General features: G+C 39.9%; 1 protein-coding gene across 4 annotated transcripts in view; it reads right to left on the bottom strand.

The window, feature by feature from the left end:
* PPARG (peroxisome proliferator activated receptor gamma) overlaps nucleotides 1-26,606 on the bottom strand; it is a 62,512-nt gene that overhangs the window by 23,879 nt on the left and 12,027 nt on the right. For 3 of the 4 annotated variants that reach the window (XM_079967302.1, XM_079967304.1, XM_079967303.1), the window contains one exon: nucleotides 19-249. In XM_079967302.1, the coding sequence (XP_079823428.1) occupies nucleotides 19-241 (223 nt within the window). In that variant the 5' untranslated portion in view covers nucleotides 242-249. Of the gene's footprint in view, nucleotides 1-18; nucleotides 250-3,907; nucleotides 4,190-26,606 lie in introns of those variants that run through there. The other variant, XM_079967301.1, reaches the window with a different exon arrangement.

The raw sequence follows: 26,606 nt of genomic DNA, 5'->3' as shown, positions 1-26,606 counted from the left end.
ATTTGAAATCTGACATACTTTGGCATTCTTGAAACTTCAAGTCGTATTTATAGTCAACAGTCATCTGGTCAGTTCTTGTGAGAGGAGGAAGGTCCTCATAATGTTGTGAAGAAAGGCTTGAAAAATCAACTGTAGTGAAAGGCTTTATATCAAAGGAATGCGAGTGTTCATCCATCCCAGAGAAGTCCACTGGGCTAATTCCAAAGTTCATGGGCCAAAACGGCATTTCTGTATCAACCATTGTAAACCCTGAAACAAAAGAGAGATGAATGAGAGATTTTTCGGGGTGGGACTACATGAATATAGTTCCTTAATTAAACACGGCCAACATAAAATCAATGTAGTGGGAAAACAGTAGTAGTAAAAAGAAGATGAGCAAAATGGATGCACAGAAAGTAGGGATGGATGGATATATCAATTTCAGCTTCTAATGTTTTCAGTTTTAAAGTCCAGGTCTCTGCATTTGCATATCAGAAGTACTCATGAAAATTCATCAGTGAATTTCTGCTAATATACACATATTGGTACGCAGGTTTGCCTAACATACACATTTCTGCAAAGCAATTTCCTCTAATATAGTACGTTAGAATAATAGAATCATAGAGTTGGAAGGGATCCTGAGGATCATCTAGTCCAACCCGCTTGTTATTATTTTCAGTAATATATAGCTTTTGGTGCATACTTTACTCTAGCATATGTGTTTTTGTTGATGTTACTTGGTAGGCGATCTGCATTGCAAAATTTGAAGACATGCAAATTTCAAAGGATGGCTGTTTTTCAGTTTGCATATTGCTTCAGAAAGTGTGGATTAATTAGGTTCCCTTTTAAATGCAAACATAATTAAATTTATTCCCCACCTCTAACAGATAAATAGATGAAATCAAAATAGAAAGTCCATTTTCCAAAAAGAGATACTTTGGCACGCGCACGTGCGCGCACACATGCCAGATGTGTAATGGCTTTTGAAACAACCCACATTTACCATGCAGCTTGGGTAAGAGAGCACTGTTTAAGAAACGAGTCAAAAGCATACATGGGACATAATAAGCAGTTGTTCTTTGGATCCCAGCCAGCATTTGTGCCCTGAAAATTGCCAATCCACAGCTAACCAAAAACAGAGAACATAGCAAGGCCAAAACACAACTTCGGTTTTCGCAAGCTCAAAAAGTAAGAGGCATAGAAACCCTGAGGGAAACTTGCTGCATCATTCCATTGGATAAAATGTGAGTATCTGAGTGATATATTGCTGTTCTTTAAAAACAAAATGTACTTTTGCAAAAAGCCCATGCCTCAAAATAGGACTGGTTAGGAGAACTTATTTTTATTATCTCTGGTTTTTATTCTGACTTGGATGGTTTTAATTTATCTGTTGTATAATCTCTTTTTTCCCTCTGGTAGCAGGGATGGAAATCCCCCTTCCCCTGCCTGCCTGAGACAGTGATGAGGCACCTCATCACAGAATACCATGCCGGGCTACATGAGCAAATACTCTCAGTATAAGGCTGCCTCATATGTTTCACTACTGGCATGAGAAAAGACACATAATTTTTCTAGCCACCTAGCAAAATAATCTCCAGATTGACACAGTAAATCTGGAACAATACCAAACCTTGATGAAAAATAAAATAAAATAAAATAATCAGGGAATTGCAAAAGGAAATGGTTATACTGCGTCCTACTTAACAATAATAAAAGCAAGCATTTATACAGTGAAGGTGTGGAGAAACTTTGGTCCTCCAGAAGCTTCTGAACTACAGTCATACCTCGGGTTGCGAACATGATTTGTGCGGGAGGCATGTTCATGACCCGCAGCGCCGCGTCTGCGCACATGCGTCACGTGATTCTGCGCATGATGTCATTTTGTGTTTCTGCGCATGTGTGAGCGCTGAAACCCGGAAGTAACCTGTTCCGGTACTTCCGGGTTTGGCGTGGTCTGCAACCCAAAAACGCGCAACCCAAGGTATGACTGTATTGCAATTCAGATACCTCAGGAGGCTCAACAGTTCCCCACACCTGATATGTGTGCATTTCAAGCACATTTACCACACAGTCCTTACCATCTCTACTTAGACATAAGTCCTACTGAATTCATTGGGGCTTACTTCCACATCAGTGGGGTTAGAATGGCAGCCTAAGTACTTCTTCTTAGGAACGCTTACAAGACGTCTGCAGTGTAGTCCAGAATTAATATATAACATTGAAAGGGCTACTGGCTGAGACCACCTAGATAGTTTTCTGAACATACACACTTTACCACTATAACACCATTATCATTATTAAATGTATATATATCCCTTCATCAAAAGATCTCCAGGCGGTTTACAGAATAAATTGCAAGATAAAACACAAGTAAATAATTAAACCAAAACAACAAAACAAGAATACCCCACTCCCCACAGACACATTTAAAAGGCTGCAGAATATTAATCAGCCTAGTTGAAGAGGAACGTTTTTGCCTGGCACCTAAAAATATGAAGACCCCAGGCAAACCTCCCTGGCAGGGGTGCCAACTTGAATAAAATATCAGGGGACCCAGGCAAGCCCCACCTCACATAATCAGTCACACATACCAATTGAATGGCAATGCCCATCAACATCGGGGGCCCGCCCCCTCAAATATTTTATTGGGGGGGGGGCAAAGGCACCTCAACCCCTAGGAGTTGGGTCCTATGCTCCCTGGGGTTGTGGTGGTAGTTTTCCCCTCCCATATAGGCTACTGCTTAAATCGAACAACCTATCCGTACCTGGTGCTTTCCAGATGTTGCTGTCAGCCACAGCTATCGTGGATAATGTCTAGGGATGAGGCAAGTTGGAGCCCATCTGGAGGGCACCAGCTTGGGGAAAGCTGAATTAGAACCACAAAATACCCAAGATTAGAACTAATCTTGTTAAAAAAGAGTAAAAGTAGTAAAAAAGAGAGGCTTACTTAGCTTGGGTATTTCATTTGAACTTGGGACCTGTTGGCATGTGTGGACTTTACACCTTTAAGTAATAAAAACCTGTCTGACTCTGTTTACTTTGAACCAGCTAACACCACTATGCCTTTTTCTAAGCAGCTTTTGGCGAGAAAGACAGCAATATTTTATCATGTATAACGTTATAAGAATAAGGAGGAGAGGCTTGTGTCAACTTTTAACTTCCTCTGTGACATATGCAAACATTTCACAGTAGCTGGTGCCACTGCTAAGGGAGCAGATGTCCTCTGTGACCTGGGTGAGTCTGGGCATGCCTTTAAGTTTGCAATCCTAAGCATACGACTTTGGAAATAAACTCCCCTGAAACCAATGGGATTTTCTTCTGAGTAAACACGTCTAGGAGAAAGTTGGAAAAATACTGTTGTTTTGCTTTTAAAAAGCGATTACAACACACTTTATTCAGGTAAAAGTACTGAACGTATAGGTCAGGCAAACCTGGCCCTCCAGATGTTTTGGGACTACAACTCCCATCATCCCTAGCTAACAGGACCAGTGGTCAGGGATGATGGGAACTGTAGTCTCAAAACATCTGGAGGGCCAAGTTTGCCTGTGCCTGGTATAGGTTATACTTTTGAGTCAAAAGTTTTGAATGGTGGTACTGTTGTTCAGCAAAGATAGCTTAACTAATTCTAGAACATGCTAAATCAAAATTGGAGTAGGAGCTCAAAGAAGGAGGAGAGGTGAAAGGATTCCTTGCAAAGCAGTAACTTAAAGCGATTTAACAGCCACTCCCCATCTCTTTAGAGCCTAGAAATTATGTAGTTCTGTGAAGCGGACTTGTTTAGCTGAGAATTTTCAATATCTTCACAAAACTCTTTGAGGAAAAGCCATGAAATAAAGTCAGTTTAACTTTGTGGGAAGATGGGGATGGAAGCCTGTGAGCTGCACTGCCACCTTGTCCACAAACATTGAAGCACTACTGTTTGATTTACCGCATCGTGGAAGCCATCCATGTTGGGATCCATCATCTGCTACTCCATCACAACCACACTTTTCTTCTCGTCCATTGCAAGAGTCCCATATTGATGCAACAAAGCTTGTCCAAATGTCACAGAGATTTGCCATTGTGGTCAGGTATTTGCTTGAAGTAGGGCATTTATGGAATCTTAAGGTAAGACATTCACTCACTCACTTACTCACTCATAAGCATTTCTAAACTGCTTAATCACACAAAGGAGGAATCAGTTCAAGAGCCCTTCTTTGCCTGTAACTCTACTTCACTGGGAGCACGGTGGTGGGTGGAACCAGTGCTGCTGGCCCCCCAGACCTCAATCAGTTCAAAATATAGCTACTGTCTAAAATTAATTGTTGACTGGGACTTTAAGCTATAGGTTTAACATTCTCAGACCACAATCTGAGAAACAAACAATTATCTGTGATGATGGATGGAAAGCAATCTGGACCACCACATCCTTTTGGCCAAGTTTCAAGTATTCAGTGAGAAAATTCTGTCCGATACCAAAATTATGGCCAAAGTTTGCAGCCTCCTTATGACAGAAAATGCAATGAACTAGAAATGAGTACAGCTAGTCAAGCAGTCTGGTGTCATTAAACATGATGGCATTATGGCGCAGCAGGTAGCTGCAATGGTGCAAACGAACTAGGGTGTCAATAATACAGACGCATATCAGAAAAAAAATCTGGAAATTATCTAGAAATAAAATTAGATTGTGTATTTATTTAAAATGCATAATATATTTGGAACGTGGACTGTATCATAATGGGATCATCTAGGTGCCTGCGGCAATTATATGACTAGAAATTACTGCAAGTAATTTACTGAGCACAGCATTATATAAAAATAAAAAGGAACACCTTGTTCTTTAAAAACACTGCAGGCTTTATTCAGCAATGCACTAAAGCAACAGTTATTGTGCTTGCTAATCATCCAAAAGCCTATATGGAAATAGATGAAGGGACATCAAAACTAGTAGCTGGCTAGATAAAATGTAACAAAGGATTAACACAATGTAGAAATGGAGACTTAACTCGAGATATAGATAATGGGTGTGAAAAACTAATTTCTCTGGAAATGTTTCAGGCACCTGGTTTTCTAAAAATTAGATGCCACCCAATATTTTTAAACAATTATTTGGCTCCATGCAGGATTAAAACTTAAATAAACAATAATATTAATACTGGCTCCTGAAATTGGAGTCCTGGTTTCTAATAATCTGAAGGGTCTTTCCCCCCTCCAACTTCCAAAGAGTAATAGAAATTGTCTTGCAAAAGTATTCAGTCACTGAATGTACAGAGACAGTTTAAGATGAGCACACACCCTAAAATTGCCATAAACCACTTAGAGGTTTTATAAACAGCTTACAATCAATTTTCCTACATTCAGGCGATATGTAAATGTTATTAAATAAGTGAAGAACGAAGAAAAACAGATACGTAGTAAACAACAAAATTCTTAGCGGTTTATAGGGATGAGCATTGTAACAGAGAAGCAGTTAAAAGTGTTCTGTAGGAACAACTAATATTTGCACACATACACAAAAACCTAATGAAGATATTTGACATTTGCTTGGATGAGTTGTCAGCTCTCATCCCCAGTGTTGTTTCTAATATTATAGTTTACATAGAATTTCTAGTGTCCTGAATAGTAGGATTAGGATCAGGGAATATTGGCCATGAACTTTTAAAGTTCTCTCACAAGGAGCTTTAGGAGGAGGAAAAGTCACACTTTCCCCTTCACAACAGTTTGCATTGTGATGTCTATATATTTGTTGTGAATTAGCCTGATCTAATTCATTTGTTGTGAATTAGCCTAGGAAAAGGGTGATTTATAAATATATTAAATAAATAAAAGAATCATGCCTAAGAGATCACCATGGTACCAACCTCTCCCCCCCCGCCCCCGCTCAATCCCTGTTCACAAATTACTCTATAAACCATGCTTACTCTCTGTTAACCTGAATGGCTTGCTGCACTGCATTCTAGACATTTGCTCCCTACAAACAGATGAAAATACTGTACAGAATGTTGTCCCTAGACCTGTTACAAAGAAGCAGACACAACATCCTGATTTAATACTTGTTTTTACAAAACCAGTAAAGGAAAAGTTACAAAAAAGGAAATTCTTAGAGATGCAACTAGGCAAAAAGAGAGCAAAAATAATAAGGAAGGGTATATGGATTTTAGGTTGATTTTTATTATGACAATGACATACAAGCTGTTCTTTTTTTAACCATTTGATCAGCACCAGGAAGGCCATGGTGACATAAGGGATAGCCCTGGGGATAGGCTGAGTCTGGCTTTCCGTTTCACATCTGTGCTAGCTGCAGGCCAGTACTGTGCTAGTTTCCATTTTGCAGTGCTAGTAGCAGACAGCCTATGCACATATCTACCCTTACACACAGCAGGCCAATAGCATGCTGCAAATATATTTACTATCTTCATAGACTCAAAATTCATAAAGTAAAGTTAATACCATGTTATAGTAATGTAAATATCATGTAATTGTCATTTGGTCAGAATATAGAATGCATGCATGTATGTACGTATGTATGTATGTATGTATGTATGTAGGGACGCAGGTATGTATGTATGTATGTAGGGACGCAGGTGGCGCTGTGGGTTAAAGCCTCAGCGCCTAGGACTTGCCGATCGAAAGGTCGGCGGTTCGAATCCCTGCGGCGGGGTGCGCTCCCGCTGCTCGGTCCCAGCGCCTGCCAACCTAGCAGTTTGAAAGCACCTCCGGGTGCAAGTAGATAAATAGGGACCGCTTACCAGCAGGAAGGTAAACGGCGTTTCCGTGTGCGGCTCTGGCTCGCCAGATGCAGCTTTGTCACGCTGGCCACGTGACCCGGAAGTGTCTCCGGACAGCGCTGGCCCCTGGCCTCTTGAGTGAGATGGGCGCACAACCCCAGAGTCTGTCAAGACTGGCCCGTACGGGCAGGGGTATCTTTACCTTTACCTTATGTATGTATGTATGTATGTATGTATTTAAAATCAGCTTGGAAAACAGGGCATTGCATACTCCTTTCAGTTCCACCCAGCTAGCATGGACCATTATGTATGCATAGTCTGCCTTGTGCTGTGTTGTTGTTTAAGTCTGGTCAACCGCTATGCTCCTGTTTTGCACTGTTTCTCCCTGACTTTCTTCCTATCCATTGCTGTTTTGCTGTGCTGCTGCGGAGTCAGCAGAGGGAGCATAACCAGTGAACTCAGAACACATCTGACCCCATTCAGTTATGCCCTTAAACAGGAAAATGAGTTCACCGTCAAAGTTCACTGAAGATCAAATTGCAGGTAGTAATCAAAATTAACAGTGTAAAGGTGACAAGTGAGTTTTAATGGGTTTTTTTGCAGTACTTCCTTCATCTTAATTATAATAGATTCATATGACACAACTCATGTGTGTGTTTATAGTTCTGCAGATCTCCACCATGTTTACCCGGAAGAAAGTCCCACTGATTGACTTATGCTTCACTCTGAGACCTTGACATTAAACGCATAGCCTATATTAATCAGTAGGCTTAGCATTCTACTGCAAGTCCCTGATTGCAATCTTCAGCCATCCTCTTACCTGTTGTACTTTTGAAGTACAAGTAGCGATGAGACATAGGTAGCACAGTGCCTTTTCTGCGTTAGGTGGCTAAATATTTTCCCCCCTCTGTCAACTTGACATTGCCTTCTGAAAACCTTGTCCTGGAACTGGGTGTTAGTGAGTGCATGTTTATCTATTTTGGACTAAATAATTGTTCTGTTTCTCCAACAGCCCTGGGCCTGTACAGGACTGGTGGGTTGTGTTTGGCTTGATGGATCAGACTCACAAATTAAGGATGCCTGACCTAAAGGACTGGCAAAACACTATTTACTAAAAATATTTGGGGGGGAAGAAACAGCACATGGATTTTTAATCTGCCCGTTTCATTAATAGCTCATTAACAGCGTGGGAAGGACCATCGTGCAGTAGTACAGCACATAGTTTAACTGCATATAGTAGTGGCCGGCAGAGTACGGCTTCGTAATGTGGAGGTCGCTGCAGATAACCAAGAGGGGTGAAGTGGCAGGGAGGTTGGTGTGGTGTGGGCACAGTGGCGGAGCCAATCCAATGTGGCTACACTGAGCCAACTTCCCTGCCACCTCTCCCTTTCCCCTCCCCTCCCTCTCGGTTGCTGGCATCACATGTAAAAAAGAAACACCACTTTCTTGGTTTGATAACCTTACTGACCTTTATCTTGTCCGACCACAACTTCAGTTTCTTAGCCATAATTCAGCCCATGACCAACTCCAAGCACCTTTTCAGCACTTTGAAAGTTACATGTGCTCCCAATAGAAAGAAGAGAGGGAGAGGGCATCTTTTACAGATCAAAATATCCAGCTCATCCTTTCCATTACTTGGCATAGATCATTCATCACAGGAACCAAACAGAAGGGAGGTTGAAATGTGTCTACCAGATTGTCCAAAAACATTTGGAGAACAGTCTCCACCAGTTTGATCACATTGTCCACAAGATAGAGATTTGCCACTAAGCAGAAACTGGAAAGATGCTGGTTCCTGGAAAGCCCTTTTAAGAAGAGGCCTCACAATAGCCTCCTTTCACCACCGGAAGATGCAGGTTGAAGCCATGAAAAGCTATTTTGCCCAGCAAAGTGGAGAAACAAACCAACCACTGATGCTCCTTTAAAGTCTAATTTATCCTTTGTTTTGGGACAGCCTAGGCTTAGAGTTCCTTACTTTTGAAGTTTCGATCAGGCCCCAGGCTGGACCAGATCAGATGACCAACTATGGGAATATTGCAGCAATCGACCCTAAACTGACTGCATACCATCCAAATGATAACGTCCTGTTTTTCAGCTCTTCAGCAACCTCACAGACAGTTTAAGAGGAAAATTTGTCCCAGAATTTACATATTGCAAAGATAAGCGCAAGATTTGCCAGATAAGTGCAAGATTTGCCAGTCAGGTCATTCAAGTCCTAACTAGTACTCCCTACACACAGCCAACACATTCGTTTACTTTTGAAATAGATGGAGGTCTTTCTTTTCTTTGCAGTCAACATGGAAATCTCTTTTCAGCCAAGGTATGTTTTATATATATATATATATATGCTTTAAAAGGAAACATGCGTAAGAACATATCATTTTGATCTGACCAGCTGCATCATCACAAAAGTTAATCACGTGTGAGACAGAACTGAATCAGTAAAAGAAGCTTCTTTGTCAGAGAAACAAGCACACATTTGAAGGGAGACAAAATGCTCACTTATTAATTTTATAAAGCAATTCCAAACATTACATGCAGCTGAACACATTTTTTTTTTAAAAGAAACACATTAACTTCATCTGTTTATTTACTTTACTGGTATCCTGCTCTTCTTTCAAGAAGTTCAGGGGCAGCATATACAGGGGAATCCCAGTTTATATCCCCATAAGCACCTTTGAAGCAAATTAGGCTCAAATCTACCCAATGGACTTCACTGGTGTAAATTTTATAGTAACTCGTGGTGGTATCCTAGTCATTATCGCTTGGGTAGGTAAATCTCACTGAACTTTGTGGATTCTGCTATGGGTGTACATTATACAGTGATTTGGCATTCTGCTCCTTACTTTAGAATTCTTTGATATCAAAACAAATCTTGCATTTTCTACAAGTTTACAAGGGCTCAAAAAGTTCAAATAATGCACAATGGTCCAAATTCTGTATTTTGGAGAGAGGAGGTTAAGAGAAAATACATACGTCAACTCAGAGGTAGGCAGCTTGAAATCCTATGTATTTTGCTAAAACTGAACTCCTATAACACTTACCTCAAGCTCAATGGAACTTACTTCTGAGCAGACATGTATGGGATTGCACTATTATGCTGCTTTAAAATATGTGGAATTTGAATGCTTTGGGTGGTCAGAGATGTAAAAATCTGCTTATCACTCACCTAAGATCAGTTTGTTTTCAAGAAATAAAATGCTATTACTTACAGTTCAGCATCTGGAATAACAAGGTGATAAAAGGAAAACAGCCCCACTGCCAAAAGCTACTTACAGTGCAATCCTATCCTTATCTACTCAGAAGAAAGTCCCACAGAATTCAGTAAGTCCTTCTCCCAAGTGACTCTGCAATCCTTACTCCATTTTCCGATTAGTATGCATAGGATTACAGCCTTAAAGATATATTCCATTTGAATGTTCTGTTTAAATACAACTGCTAATTAGTAAATCTTAAAACTGGCCTACACTTTTTAAAAACATAGTTAATTCCAAGCATGTGTTACTAAATATAAGATTTTCATAGCACTAAAGTATCTGTGTTCAATCACACGATCTCCACATTACGGTATAAATGTTGTTAAACCATGCTTGCAAATAGTCACCACTTAGTTGCCTCAAGCAAACAAGAATTGCCTTGAGGTAAGTAGCGCGGCAATTTCTGTAAACCTCAAGAGAGGGAAGCTCTTTTATTGCCTTTTAGGCTGGCTTACTATTTATATTGTGCTTTACAGCAAATTTGCTTATTTTGATTTTGTTATAGCATTTAAATGATCATTACCCACTTTGGGAACATGAATGATGAAGAGATGTAAAGAAAGAAAGAAAGAAAGAAAGAAAGAAAGAAAGAAAGAAAGAAAGACACACAGGACTAACTTAGATTGCAGCCCTATACTCATTTACACGGGAGTAAGTGCTATTGAACTCAACAGGACTTATTTCCATGCAGACAGGATTGTATTGGACAGTATGTGTGGGCAGGCAGACAAGTAAAAGTGTTTGTTTTACTGATTTTGTAATTCTGTGTTAAACTTTGTGGACTTTTTTTTACAATGGACATGTTTTGGCCTGCAGGTCTCTTATAAGTACAGCACAGATGTCAAAGTATCCTACAGTCATTGTAATACTTTTGTTAGCTACTCAGCCTACATGCGAGGGAAATAATTTGACATAATTAATATTAAGTACTACACCAGTTCTAAATACACCAGCTGAACTCCTGATGAAACACGATTAGGGTTGCGCTGCAAATCATTTCAATATCCTTATCTTTATTTGAAGATTGGCCCCATTCAGTTTTAAGAGAACTGGCTTCCACATAAGTAGCTCAGGAATTTGGTGTGGTAAACTCAACTCAATAATTAACAAGCTTAAAGATTTTATTTGTTTATGATGGCACAACAGCAGCCTTTATGACTTTACTTGAGGCTATAATTGGCTTGTGGCTACTCAGGAAGATCACAAGTTACCCACCATGCCTACTTAGGGCCAAACTAAATGAGGTAATACAGATCTCTGACCAGATCTCCCAGGTCTATTAAATTTTGGCTAATAGCAGGTGTGCAAGTTAGATCTGGGAAAATGCTATGGCTATGCTAGTGTTATAGTTCCAGGTGCCTGCTTCTCCAGACATACAGATTTTTTTTTTTAATCCCCAAGAAATAGTTGTTTCACACATTACATATGAGCAAACATTCGTCTGACACTGAACGTACGCTTCCAAGGCAGCTCCGGCTAACCCTAACTCCCTGACGATTGTACAAATATAATGCACATATTTTCACAATGCATGTTTTGTCACATTCACCATTTGACATATTAGATACATTGAAAACATTTTTGTGTATGCCTAAAAACGTAATGTGTAAAGAAGCCAAAAGTCAAATTTCAAGTCCTAATATGTACTCTTTGGAGCAAAGCCATACTATGATCAGCTAAGTTTTAATGTAGGCCCAAACTTGTGGCAGCCATATTTGTTGTATGTGTGCTGCCCACACATGTGGAGTGCCTAATTCTAACATCAGTGAGACTGCACAGGTGGGGAGAGGTGATCTTGCATTTCAAGCATCTCTCACTCAGCTTGACTTAGTGCCAATGTCAAAGGGGAAAGGGAAGAGTGGAGTTTAACAGTGTGTCTTTTTTCTTTTTAAAAGTATTTCCCTTGAAATTGTGCCATTAATGTGTCATTAATGTGCTAGAAGGAGACATAGTTCCATATTTAGTAGCTTGACACAATTAGTTCCTGATCTTTGCCAGCTGGAGCAAAGGTTTTCACTAAGAGGTCAGTTTTTATGATTACAAAACTCATACCAGCTAGCCGAATCATGGCAGAGTGGGAAGGATCAAATGTGTGGGCTCTCACAGAAGAGATCACAGCCACTTTGCTCTTCTGCTGACCTAAGTCATGCTTTGGCTTAGCATTACTTTCAAACCTGGGCTCATGGTTTAGCTCTCCTAGATAAACCACAAGCTGGAAGCCATATGACAAGCCTTAGTTGCATCTTGTGGGTTGTCTGGAGAGAGCTAAACCACAAACACAGGCTTGGATTGCATGCTAAACCAAACCATGGCTTAACACAGCACAGCAGCAGAACAACCAGGAAAGAGCAATGCTGCCTCAACTTCCTCTCTGGGAGCCTGCAGGTGTTCTCGTTTGTACTAAACAATGGTTTGGCTTAGCATTACATGCAAATACATAAGTTGCCTGAAGGGACGTGGGTGGCGCTGTGGGTTAAACCACAGAGCCTAGGACTTGCTGATAAGAAGGTCGGCGGTTTGAATCCCCGTAACGGGGTGAGCTCCCATTGCTCAGTCCCTGCTCCTGCCAACCTAGCAGTTCGAAAGCACATCAAAGTGCAAGTAGATAAATAGGTACCGCTCCGGCAGGAAGGTAAACGGCATTTCCGTGCACTGCTCTGGTTCACCAGAAGTGGCTTCGTCATGCTGGCCACATGACCCGGAAGCTGTACTCCGGCTCCCTCGGCCAATAAAGCAAGATGAGCGCCACAACCCCAGAGTCAGCCACGACTGGACCTAATGGTCAGGGGTCCCTTTACCTTTACATTAGTTGCCTACCAGTATTTAATGAGATGAAACAGAGAGCAGTACTTATTATTTTAATCAATTTCACTTGTCATTTCAAGCTCATCTGATTGAACATGAAGGAAATTCTGGATAAGTATTCTTTGTGGAACAAAACTATGTACGATGCTGTTCTGTGTATGTTTACTCAGAAGTTCATCCTACTATGTTTCATAAGATTTATTCTCTAGTAAGTACATTAGGATTTCACCTGAAGTATATTTTTGGGAAGTCATCTATTTTTCTTTATTCATTTTTCCATAAACTGAAGATCTACTTTTCTAATGAGTATAATAATAATAATAATAATAATAATTTATTATTTATACCCCGCCCATCTGGCTGGGCCTCCCCAGCCACTCTGGGCGGCTTCCATAGAAAGCAAAAATACAATAAAATATCACACGTTAAAAACTTCCCTGAACAGGGCTGCCTTAAGATGTCTTCTGAATGTCAGGTAGTTGTTAATCGCTTTGACATCTGCTGGAAGGGCGTTCCACAGGGCGGGTGCCACTACTGAGAAGGCCCTCTGCCTGGTTCCCTGTAGCTTTACTTCTCGCAGTGAGGGAACCGCCAGAAGGCCCTCGGCGCTAGACCTCAGCGTCCGGGCAGAATGATGGGGGTGGAGACGCTCCTTCAGGTATACTGGACCGAGGCCGTTTAGGGCTTTAAAGGTCAGCACCAACACTTTGAATTGTGCTCGGAAACGTACTGGGAGCCAATGTAGGTCTTTCAAGACCGGTGTTATATGGTCTCGGCGGCCGCTCCCAGTCACCAGTCTAGCTGCCGCATTCTGGATTAGTTGTAGTTTCCGAGTCACCTTCAAAGGTAGCCCCACGTAGAGTGCATTGCAGTAGTCCAAGCGGGAGATAACCAGAGCATGCACCACTCTGGCGAGACAGTCCACAGGCAGATAGGGTCTCAGCCTACGTACCAGATGGAGCTGGTAAACAGCTGCCCTGGACACAGATTTGATCTGTGCCTCCATGGACAGCTGTGAGTCCAAAATGACTCCCAGGCTGCGCACCTGGTCCTTCAGGGGCACAGTTATACCTTTACCTTAGAAGAACTCAGATAAATGGGTTTATTTCACAGGTAAGAGTGCTAAAGCAGAATTAATAACTTTTCATTTCTATTATTTAAATATGCCAATTGCATACAGTATTAGAGATGTCCAAACTGAAAATATTGCTGCACCATGGAACAATACAGTACTTCAGGGTTCCTAACACTGTTTCAGAAATATCTATGATACTAAGTTTATGTGGTTAACTTGTATACATTAGTTTAATGTCTGCTAAAACTAAAGCTACAGTACTGCAAAGCAACTGAGAAAGAGCAAAAAGGGGCATTAATTTTCACTGGGGAGCTGGGTTTCTGATAACATGAGCAATATTTCCTATAAAAAAATTCCTTCCAGTAGCACCTTAAAGACCAACTAAGTTAGTTCTTGGTATGAGCTTTCGTGTGCATGCACACTTCTTCAGATACTGATCTGAAGAAGTGTGCATGCACACGAAAGCTCATACCAAGAACTAACTTAGTTGAAGAAGTGTGCATGCACACGAAAGCTCATACCAAGAACTAACTTAGTTGGTCTTTAAGGTGCTACTGGGAGGAATTTTTTTATTTTGTTTTGACTATGGCAGACCAACACAGCTACCTATCTGTAATATTTCCTATGTCACCTTCATCTTTTTGATTGGCTCTTCTTAATTTCTGTGTGTCTAATTCCAGCTTCTCCCCTTTTGTGGGACCATACCTGAATGTATCATCCTGAAATGGCATCTCCCCAGCACCTGTCAGCTTTCACCCAGAAGTCCATGAGGAACCTGTACAACTGACATGAACGCTTGTGCTAGCAGAGTGCACAGAAGGATAAGACTTCCCCTTAACAAGCCTTTATTTTCTCACCTGCACAATCTCAAGAAAAACAAACTAGCCACTTTTTGTTGATAAACCAAAGCCATCTCATGCAACTGCACTTTTGAACCAAACAAATCCCTTGTAACAAATGTCAACTTGTATTAACATGCACATGGGCAGAAATCACCTTGTGTTTATTGTACCTTGTTTGCATATGTGGGAGAGGGAGAGAGATTCATCTACTTCCACTGCGGTGAGTCTGAACTAAAATGATGTTGCTCTTGTGTAACAGAGTGAAAACGAGAAAGAATTCCAAGACATTCAGTATAGCACAAACTTCCATGGACAAACTTCATCAAATAAATAGTTTTAACCTCAGTTGGTAGCTATATACACAAATGGGTGTAGATAAAGCACTCTACTAACAGTGAATGCATAAGCACTGAGGATCATTGAATCATAGAATTGTTGGAAGGGACCACAAAGGTCATCTAGCTGAATCCCTGCAATGCAAGAATCTTTTCCCCCAAATGTGAGATTTGAACTCACAACCCTGAGATTAAGAGTCTCTTGTTCTACCGTCTCAGCTTAAAATGGGAACTCTCAAAGCTTTGCAAATTCTATACTAATGTCGAACCAGGTGTAATTTAGCTCCTTTTCTAAATAGAAGTATTACAATATTTCCCTCTTTCTTTAATTCAGGGCATGCAATTAAGCTCAGTTTTGCATTATATATGCAGGTTTTAACATCACAATTAAATCAGGGGGAGATCAATGTTTCCCACTTGTAGAAGAACTACTTGTGACACAAATCACTCTGCCTGCAACAACATTGTCCACCTGCCATTAAAACAGTCTTACATTTTTATCTTACCCTTCCTCCAAAGATCTCAGAATGGCACACAGAACCTTCCACCCTCACAGCATCCTTGTGAAGCTGGTCAGGCTGAGAGATGATGACTAGCTCAAGGTCACAGGTGACTTTCATGTCTCATTGTAGATTTAAACCCAGGCTTCTCTGAATTCGACACTCTACTAAGTAAATCAGCACCCACCCACCCTCAATTTGGTTTACATGTTTATGAATTACTTTTAGTCATTTTGTTTATTTTCTTTGTCGGAAATTATAGGTTTGAAGTTGTTACTGTGTTATATATCTTGTTGTTTTATGACTGTGCTTTAACTGCATTTTATCATCTTATGTTTGTGAGCCATCCCCAAAGCCATGCTATTGGGGTGGTCCTGTGTAAATTTAGTAAGTGAAGCCTGTAACCGATTAGGAAGCTGTTCCTGAGACACTTATTTGTAGGTTTGCAAAAATGTAGAAAGGCTATAGTGCAAGCCACTATGCAGACTATAGTGTACTGCCCTGCTCACAATCATGCAAGTTTTCTGCTTGTGGACTATAGACACCTGGTTGGTCACTGTGGTAAACAGGAAACCAGACTAGATGGAGCTATGGCATGATCCAGCCAATAGGGATCTTCTTATGCTCTTAATGTGTTAATAAGCTTTATAACAAATTGTGGTGTCCCCCCCCCCAAATGTGGTGTTGTATTTTACTAACAAGATGATATTTCTTGTGAACTGCTTTGCACATAGACCACTGTGGAAAAAGTGGCACATATCATTTATTTATTCTTAATTCATTATCAATAATATTAAATTCATGATTAACGGCTGAAATATTTAGGTTTTGATCAAAAGCATCACTGACTTCTCAACAGGCAGAGCTGGTTGTACCTAAATATCCTTTGCTTTCTAAAGGTTCCTATGGTGTTGTTTTGGCTGCAAATCCTGTTCTTCCTTAATGGTAATTCTGTATTTGTAATTGTAGCACAACTGGATGAAGCCTTGGATGAAAATCCAAGTTGATTGGCCATGTGAGCTTGTTCTTCAGCCACGCTAAAAGATACAACAGTGAGGTAGATATTTCTGTTAGGAATTATTTAATGAAATCTATACACTGGAAATTTAACATTGGGGAATGGGATTTCAAAATATTGTCATGTACAGGGAAAATCTTCTTAAGGGATGATATAATAAAGAGACTTGAAGATTTCAACCTATGCATATTTCAGGATGCAAATGCATGCTTTTGAACTTAAAGGTTATATGTTCTGCTACCAAGACACTGAGTCATCTCCTTGCCCAGAATTCTTACAAAATATGCAAAGGGCAAAAGTCCATGTATTTTATTTGAAAAGCACAAAAGGAGGAAGTCTCTGTTTCTGTGCCCTTTTTGTCTAACATGCTGAAAGTCAAGACTTTGGAGGAGTAGGATCAGTAATTTGAATGGAGCTTGGTTTTTTTAACATAAATTATACTGCAACACCTGCTTAGTATAAGCAAGGAAGGAAGGAAGAAAAAGGGTAGAATTTAGTTCCCTTCCATTGCATGTACATATTATTTTGTGGTTTTAACTTAAAGCTGAAACATCTCATTTTGACACGTGTCAGTTTTGTTTAATGAGTTTTGTAGTATATATTTTACACAGCACAGACACAGTATTTTGAGAATGCCGCAAGGCACACTTCTGTAAGGCATTTATTCCATATGAACTTTTACACTGGGACAGGTGCACTGCTTCTGTGTGAAACTCAAAATTGTTCAACTTAGCCTGCTTTGGGAAGCATACAAAGAAAGCTGCTCATGGAGGGGAGGTGGTGATGTAGTATTTGCTTGGCTATCATTTTACCAGAACATTGTGTGGCCCTATACCATATAGGCAGAAGATCTGGAAGATGTAAAGTCTATTTTCACATTTGGGGCAGGATTTCTGCAATCTAAAAATACACTGCCATCATTTTTACCTCTGAAGGAAGAATTACATGAGGAACTATGAAACTCCCACTCTGACTTTTTGTTACCCCTGCAACATGCCTGGTACTGCTGCTAATTGTCATGTGGTTCTAGTGGGGGCGTATTACGTAACTGAGTGACTGTGCCGTTTGGCTCCTCAACAGACCAAAAAAATTACAACCCCTGAATCAGCATCTGACATCCTAAAGAGCAATGACAAAGAGCATAGGAAGCAGGGGGATAGCTTAGGCAGTTATTGAAAGCCCCACTCAAAACTCTTTGTTTGAAAAGCTTGTAGGATATGCTATCTACACTTGAGAAGATGCCCTAAAATAAACTCTCGATGGATCCATGAGTGATCCCCACTGCAACTGAAAAGTAAAAGCAGAAGACCAGGAATAGTACACTTCCTGCATTCCTTCCGTATACAACTCTCCAACTGGAACCATTTTATATCCAAGATGGGTCCTTAGAGGCAGCAGCATCCCACATCCTGTCGTTCCTCTCCTTTGTGAAATAAGGCAAATGTAAGAGCTCTCACATGATTTCCATGAAGCATATGGTTTTCAGCAAGGACAGTCCTTTTTTGGAACTTTTCAGTTGACCTTGAAATAGGAAATTCAGACAATCACTCTGTCTTGGCCCTTCACACAGCAAAATCCAACTTTTAAATGATAAGGTGGACTTTGCAATATGTCCAGTGTGACTTACCCTCAGGTAAGCGTGTATAGGACTGCAATCGCAATTAAGTTTTCAGAGTGCCCTTGGTATGAGACGCTTTCAGAAAAGGAAACTGAAGCTTGCAATTCTGAACATTTTACAAAGTATGCAAATATGTATAATTTAGTATAGTTTACCCCAGCTAAAGTATTGAGCCTTGGAGAACCAGAATGTGTGAGAGATGAGGGGCAGATATAGAGATACAAGGAACTTGAGGCAAAGGGAAGAAGGGATTAGTAAAATAAGCACACAAATCCTGGAATCTAGCTAGCTAACACTTCCAATATAATTAAGAAAAAAATTATGCCTTTCTGGACAGAAACCAGGCTAAAAGCTTACCATATTATATTTTGTAATGAATGTACATCAATGAACCAGCTCCTGGATATAACCCACTGTTTTAAATACGTGAATGCTTTTGTACAATGTAAATTTGTTTATTGAGATAACACCAGAAAGGAAGACGTTCATATTAATCAATAAACTAATTAATCATAAGTGACTGGCTATCGGATGTTAAAAAAATTGATTCAAGCTACACCAGTAATGAAGTCGGAACACTATGTATGATCTGATATTTCTCCAGGATTGCTACACCTGTAGCATTCACTGCCTTCAAATGTTGTTAGTATATCTGTTCATATTTAGGAGGAATTATTATTGAAGTTAATCCATAGGATAGGAACTGCCTCATTACTTGGAAGAGCTGGGGGGGGGGAGTCAGATTACTAACAAAATTTTAAAATTAAAATTGCTCACGAACAAAGAGCATAAAAATTTCATTGGGTGATCAGATGATGTCTGTAATAATATTGAAACAATAGACCAAGGAAGATAAATGGCAAGAAATCTTCCTGCTCTTATGATACATACAAGCCCATGAAAGGAATTAATTATGTTAAAATTAACTTTTTAAACATAGCTAAGAGGAAATGTACCACTCCACTAGACAGTGACATGCATTCCTTTTGATCATGCTCAAGCAAAGTAGGTAGGTGTGCAAGTGGAAAAAGACATGCATTTCATTACCACATCCAAAAAGCAAAGCACAGCATGGGCAAGGGAATAGATTATGTCATGAGCACATGAAGAGAGTATGGTTATGTATTGGAAGAATGTTACAAAACTGTCTGCGGTGGGTGTCAAGACATGACACACGACCAGGCATGAATTGAGACCTGGACAACGAGACGACTATGAGAGACTTGAGCAGACTTGAGCTTATGGTTTAACAAGTACCTTCAAGCATGGCTGACTATTGTTTAATAAGTAGCTCAGAGAACTAGTGTAGCATAGTAGCACTGAGACAAAGCCATGAAATGGGAGCCTTCACTTCAAATCTCTCCTCTTCTATCAAGCCACTAGGTGACTTGAGGAAAGGCACTTTCCCTTCATCTGCCTCCTGGGGATAATGCTGACCTAGCTTACAGGGCTGCTAAGGATTACAGCGATAACATATGTGACGCTCTTAAAATACTCACATACTTTGCACAAGCCAAGCATTATTATAATTATTATTATTACTCCAAAACATAAATCATAAGACTGTAAATCACAAGAATAAATTATGGAGTACAGATGTAAATCAATAATATAGCCAGAGCATGACTTAAATATTAAAAGTGGGCAACTTATAATTTGAATGTGCATCTATTATCATATCATCAATATGATTATTCAAAGTGTCTATTAGGAAGCTAATGACTCCACCATTAATGGCTTCGCAACCTAAAGGCTTCTGCATGAGGCTGTTGACTAATAATAATAATAGTAGTACTTATTTCATATCATAGCTATCTTTAAATCGAAACAGAACATTTTTTTCTGACTACTACAGCTGAGTGCTATTTTTTATATTTGTACCCAACCTTTCTCCAAGGAGTTTAGCATCCCAATTTAGCATCAGCACAACCCTATGCAATAGGCTGAGAGGCAGCAATTTCCCCAGTGCCACCCAGGAGCTGCATGACTGGGTGAAGATTCACACATAATTCTTACTGTTATTTGTTACATTTGTTAGTCTCTTGATACAAAAAGAAAAAGTCCCAAGGCGACTTAACAGGATAAATTGCAGACAGATAAAATCAATTAAAAGCAAGGTAATTTTAAAGCAACAAACAACAGAAGGGTGTTTCTCATCATACACTGCAACCCAGCTATTGACATTGTAGTGGCAATGAAGTTTAATGGAAGTGTTCTGCAGGATTGGATAAGTTGTAGTTACAGTACCTAGTTACCTTGACACCTGCAAGTTTTATGCAGTCAAATTGATGGCCACTGCTCACAAATCTAATGCAGGTTCTAAGGAAACAGAGTGTGATTCTTTCATGTTTAAGTACTGCTGACGTCAATGGATCAAGTTGTTTTTAGCAGGAGTTTGACCAAACTGCGGGAGGCAGTGGAAGACAGAGGTGCCTGGCGTGCTCTGGTCCATGGGGTCACGAAGAGTCGGACACAACTAAACGACTAAACAACAACAACAACAACATTTGTGACTACTAGATTTACTTGAACTCGGACTACTCTGTATCTACAGTTTTTTAAAAAAATTATTTCAAGCCATGGGCAACCATTACATAATTTTTCTGAATCTGTAGTCTGCTTGAAGGAGTGACAGCTTTGACAGTTCCTGGTTTAGTTAATTAATAATGTTATTATGAGGAGATCATTTCCTAGAATGGAGGAAAAGGAGACCATTCCACTATTGGTGCTAGGTTGCCCTTACTTAACCAGTTTCGTTTCCCACCAGTTTTATACCCAACTCTTGAGGCAAGTCACCAGGAGTGCTGGGAAAAATCATTGCCAGAAGAAGAAAGGTGCTCTAAAGACAAATGGGAGGCATGTATGTCAACCCAAGAACAAACTGAACCATTATGTGCTGACGTTCATGTCCTTATTCCACTAATTTTGCCTGAATGCAAAGAACTTTCCTTGGCAGCATTTCAACAACTTATTACTGGAAAGTTGTCAGTGCAGTAGTCATGTAGCATCATTCCTGAAGCTCCCTGGGAATTTAGATTGTCACAGTTATTAGGAAGTGACCTTTCCCTCAGTTTTTTTTCAAACTTTATTTTAAGACCAAGCCAGCATGAAATTTCTCCATTGGGAGTAGTTGTGCTTCCTTCACAGATAAGGAAAACAACGGTGGCAAGATTCTGGAGCAAGGAGTTCCATCTATTTGACAGTACATGGCACTGAGGTCTTGATAGATGCCTAAAGCAGTATGCCTAGCAATCAAAAGGAAAGAAAGAAGTGTGCTAAGGAAAACAGATACAGTGGTACCTCGGGTTACATACTCTTCAGGTTACATATGCTTCAGGTTACACACTCCGCTAACCCAGAAATAGTGCTTCAGGTTAAGAACATTGCTTCAGGATGAGAACAGAAATCGGGCAGTAGCAGTGCAGCAGCAGCGGGAGGCCCCATTAGCTAAAGTGGTGCTTCAGGTTAAGAACAGTTGCAGGTTAAGAACGGACCTCCGGAACGAATTAAGTACTTTACCCGAGGTACCACTGTACATAACCAAAAAGTATTTCTCCAAGTCTTTTCTTCTAGCAGTCCCAGGCTTAGGAAGGTGCCTCTAAGTGTTTGGGTTTTTTTAAACTTTTACTCCTAAAACAATATTCCTTTGGATATAGTTTTGTTATTTAACTGAAGGGCTTCAATTCAGAGAATATAATTAATCTCACTTTCCAATGAAATCAATGAGACATGTTAAGACGTGGCTCATTTAAGTTCCATTAATTTCAAAATACCATAGGCATTATTTTTCTTTGGATTGGGATCTGGAATTTCAGATAAGCCCTTTAATTTTTATAACAACTGTTCTATACATGCCGTCTCCTACCCCTAACTCTCTTTGGTTCAGCTGCATAAGATTCCCCACTACTTCCCTAATAATCTAAAACCACCTCAAACAGAAGGGAAACACACACTTAACCAACCAAACCTTTCATCATAATTTCAAACTACAACAGCACTCCTAACATAGATGATCCGTGATCTTGACCCTCTACACACCTACTAAAAGTGGCCGATTGCAAAAAAGAAAAGAAAAGGAAGTTGACCACATCAGATATGCTAGCCAGGTTGTAAGACCCATTTCCCAAGACAGACACTGCGCTTTGCAGGCCATGTTAGGCACAGGTTCGGTGCACGTGAGCAACAAAATGACTGCGTGCAGTTAGGAATATGGCTCTCCAAATACACCATGCACCTTTTCTATGCTAAATGATCTTGTATAAATAGTTTTGGGCTTATACTCTCCCTCCTTAAAAGCTTTCACTTCTACTTTTTAGTTAACCACAGTTTGCCATGTTGTCTGGATCCAGAATTGTGGTCAACACTAACTATGGTTCACTTAGAATCATAGAATCATAGAATCATAGAATCATAGAGTTGGAAGAGACCACAAGGGCCATCGAGTCCAACCCCCTGCCAAGCAGGAAACACCATCAGAGCACTCCTGACATATGGTTGTCAATAAGCCCACTTCATAAACCTTGGTTGGAAGTTGGTTTCTTTGATATCAACCACAGTTAGTGTTAAGAGCATTTGCCACACCTGATAACACAAGCAACCCTGGTTAAGGGGGAAAGGAGGCAACAGTTCCAAACTCTTCTGTGCAGGAGAAGAGCCATCTGCAGTTCTTTCCTGCTTGCGCACATCATACTAAAGTAAGGCTTAGCACAATGTGCAAATGTGGTGAAAGAAATGTGGTCTGTTTCTTTTACTACATGGAAAATACAAGTATAATTGCCCCATTTCAGGGAACTGTGACCTGTATATCCTCTCCCCAATTTTCAAATGTGAAACTTAAATTCCTTTATGCATTTGAAGTGTCTGTAACACAAGATCAACCCCAACTAGAATGGCAATCTTTCACTTTCTCTCCTGCATTAACAGCAGTCACCACACATGGAGTTATTCAAGTTTAGATGTGTAATAAAGCAATCCAGAATAATGAGAGCACCATGCCCGACATCTCCTTAATGAGAGCACTGTGCCCAACATATCCTTAATTACATTACATTACATGCCCACTAAATTTCAAGGGAAAAGCTCTTTCTCTTTCAAGGCTGCAATCTGCTATCAGGGAATCAGACCCAATGAACTCAGTGATTCTGACATGCATAGGATAATGCTGTAAATGACTGGAAAGTGGTCTGATTAATTCTTATGAGAAGACAGGCGTAGGCACTTTTAAGAACAAAAATCTATATAGATTACATCATGAAATTTAATTTGCAATTAATCTGAAGCTAATCTCTTTACTTTAAGTAAGAAGAAAGGCATTACCCACATTAGATAAAGCCACCTGGAGAGAAGACAGACCATGGGCACCACACACATTTGAGCAGGTGCAATTTATCTGAACACATCGCTACCATACTTTGAATCCTCTGCCTTATTTAATACCAAGGATTGTGACATCTGCAGAAGAAAAAAATGCTGCTAGTGTAAAGTAAAACGCTTCCCAGAAGGAAAAACCAATTGATTTTGCTAATCTTGTTTAACATAGTATTTCATATCAGTGTGCGTGTTTGGAAAATGATTCAGTCAGTGCTGTATCTGCACTTCTGTTGCTTTGGCATTCAGTTTCAGCAGAGGTATACAGTGTAGCTCCGAAGAGTTTATTTACGGAAGGCAGGATTGAACTTTGCAGCATGTGAACACACACAGAATTTGATAAAGATATTTGTGTCCCATTAATTTACAGAATTGTGATTTGCTACTCCCAGCACACCTATAATTGAATTCCAAAGCCATAAAATCACTGGGATCAAACTGGTTCAGATAGCCCTTATCAGGGCCTCCTTTTTCTTGACATATTTCTTATGTAACCGTTCTTCTTTTTATAGATTCATTTGCTTTAGTTACAAATTAACTCTGGAATGGACTCTCCCATAGACTAAATACTACAAACACCTTTTTGAATACTACATAAAAGAACCCAAACTTTAGGGTACTGACATATAAATTTCAAAGAAACGGAGAACTCTACACTTATCTGCATATAGGCTTAGACGCTTTTAGAGGTGTTGTCGAGGTTAGAAACTGAAAATGGTGAAATAAAAAGTGCTCTTTTTCATAAAATTATGAAATTGGACTGCAGCCCTTGCCCAAGTCTGAAATTTACTAAATGCAAAATCTTTATTGATTTAAAGGATATTCTAGTTCTGCTCAAATACATAAATCTAGGAACACATCTGGACAAGATAAATCCTCCTTCTCAATAAGGCCAATATACCCTCCCAAAATATATGAGGGCATCTCTGCTCCTTCCACTACCCCTGCTCTGCCCCTGTTGCTCTTGCATAGTGCAGGTACACATCTGCCAAAGTAAAGCCAAAGCCCAATTCACAACTGGGTCCTAATGCCTGCATGCATGAGGTTTCATGAGATGCACAGGTATACAAAATCAGAGACACTTTCTCTAATTTTCTTTTTAAAAAATTGTATAGATTTTCAGATAAGCAAGAAGTTTGACAAATATTAAAGCTGTACAATATGCTTATGACCTCTCTCTTTGCTATATTGTTATATTTTGCATTTTACTTTGGGGGGTGAGAATTTGTTCCTTTTCAAAACTTTTTCTTTTAAGCTTCTTGCCTTATATATCAGTCCAAAGCAGACTTTGATTTGCTGGACATTAGGGCCAAACTAAAGGTGAGGTCACTGCATTTGGGGAGCTTCCCGACCACCAACACACTGCTGCATCCCTAATGCTGATGGTCCCCTCTTCTAAAAGCTGCTATTAATCGTATACGATATTTGTGGGGTTAAAATTCTAAGCCTACACATGTTCTACTCTGCAACTAAAAACAGCTCTGGGTTGTAGCCAGGTCTCATTCAGCCTTACTTTTTGCAACAACAGCGAAGCACAACCAATAGTTTGGACCTAAGATATCTGAACACTGTTCAAATACATTTTCTCCCAAGGTAACAATGCAGAAATATATCCAAACTATATCAGTCTTATTGAAAACTATTACCTTGCTCAGTACGTGCCATGACATCTCTCAGTCTTCCTCTCTCTGCTCTTTCCCCAACCATTTGCAAAATCCAGCTTTGTTCCCTCACCCTAATTTATAGCTCCCAACTGAAGCTGCTTATTGTTTGACATTGTGCTACTGGTTTATCAATCTGTTCTTACAGTTTTTGGAGAATCTTATACTTGATTAAGTAGCTTGTTGTTTCTATCTGCACTATTATCTTCTATATGAGGCCACCCAGCCTTCTTTGTTTTGTCTTTGCAAAATAATGGCATTTTAGCAGGATAAGCAAAGGGAAAGAGGCTTCAGCCGTCAAAGCAAGCCATCATTATGAACGCAAGCAGAAGCTGCGGGATTTCTTCACTAAGGCAACATATTACTTACATTAGCAACATGCCTAAGATTTTTAAATTTAAGTTATTAGTTTGTAATCTTGAATTCTTATTGCCTTTAATGCCAAACTTTGCTGATCCTGTCTCTTACCAGTTCGGAACTACTACAGGATAAGGTATAAATATAAGGTGCAGATTTCTAAATACACAGAGAGGCTCGCTCAGAATGCAAATACCTATTGTACATTTTCTTTAAGAATCCAGAAAATAGAACTGTTGGGCCACAAATCGTTCATAGAGTCAGCTAGGTTGGGGGAGGGAGTTACTGTCCCTATACTATATAGAATCATAGAGTTGGAAGGAACTACTGTATGAGGAACATCTAGTCCAACCCCCTGAAATGCAGGAGCTCAAACTCACAACCCTGAGATTAAGAGTCCCATGCTCTAATAACTGAACTATCATTGGCCTAATAATATGAGGATGTTTAAGCTGGGAGGAAAGCACAAGAGACACATTTTCCCTTCCCCACTCTCCAAATTGCATTATACTCAGGACCTTGTGTTTTACTTTTTTTTTTAAAAAAAGTCCAATATCATGCACAAAGCAGCCCTGAAATACATTTTTACATTAAGGCCATGGTTAAATGATATAAATCACAGCTAGGCATTATGTCTGCACAAACCCATTGCCTTTGCATGCAATCCCTTTCCTCCTCTCTTTCCAGCTTGCCAAAATTAAACCAGGAAATGTTTATTAAAAAAAAAACCATGTGGTTATGTGAAAACTGGGAAACAACAGACACGAGGTTTGGAACAAACCAGCATTTTCAACCAACTTCAAACCCTCAGGAAGGGAGAAGGATAGAAACTGCAGACATGAGCACAAAGCTTCCTAACACCTCAGTTTATTAAGTCATGATATAACCATCCAAACACAGCCTCTGTCTCTCTGCAAGTCTTCACCTTCAGCTGCTGTAAGACTAGCAAAATGGTATAAAATTATGTAGCTGATTAGGCACAATGGGATGCCACTGAACAAACTGGTGCTCATGAAACAGACACACTCTCTCTCTCTCTCTCTCTCTCTCTCTCACACACACACACTCACCCCTCACTGATAAAT

This window comes from Podarcis cretensis (assembly GCF_951804945.1).
Source record: "Podarcis cretensis genome assembly, chromosome: 2".
NCBI lineage: Eukaryota > Metazoa > Chordata > Lepidosauria > Squamata > Lacertidae > Podarcis > Podarcis cretensis.
This window is presented reverse-complemented; position numbering and strand designations above follow the sequence as displayed.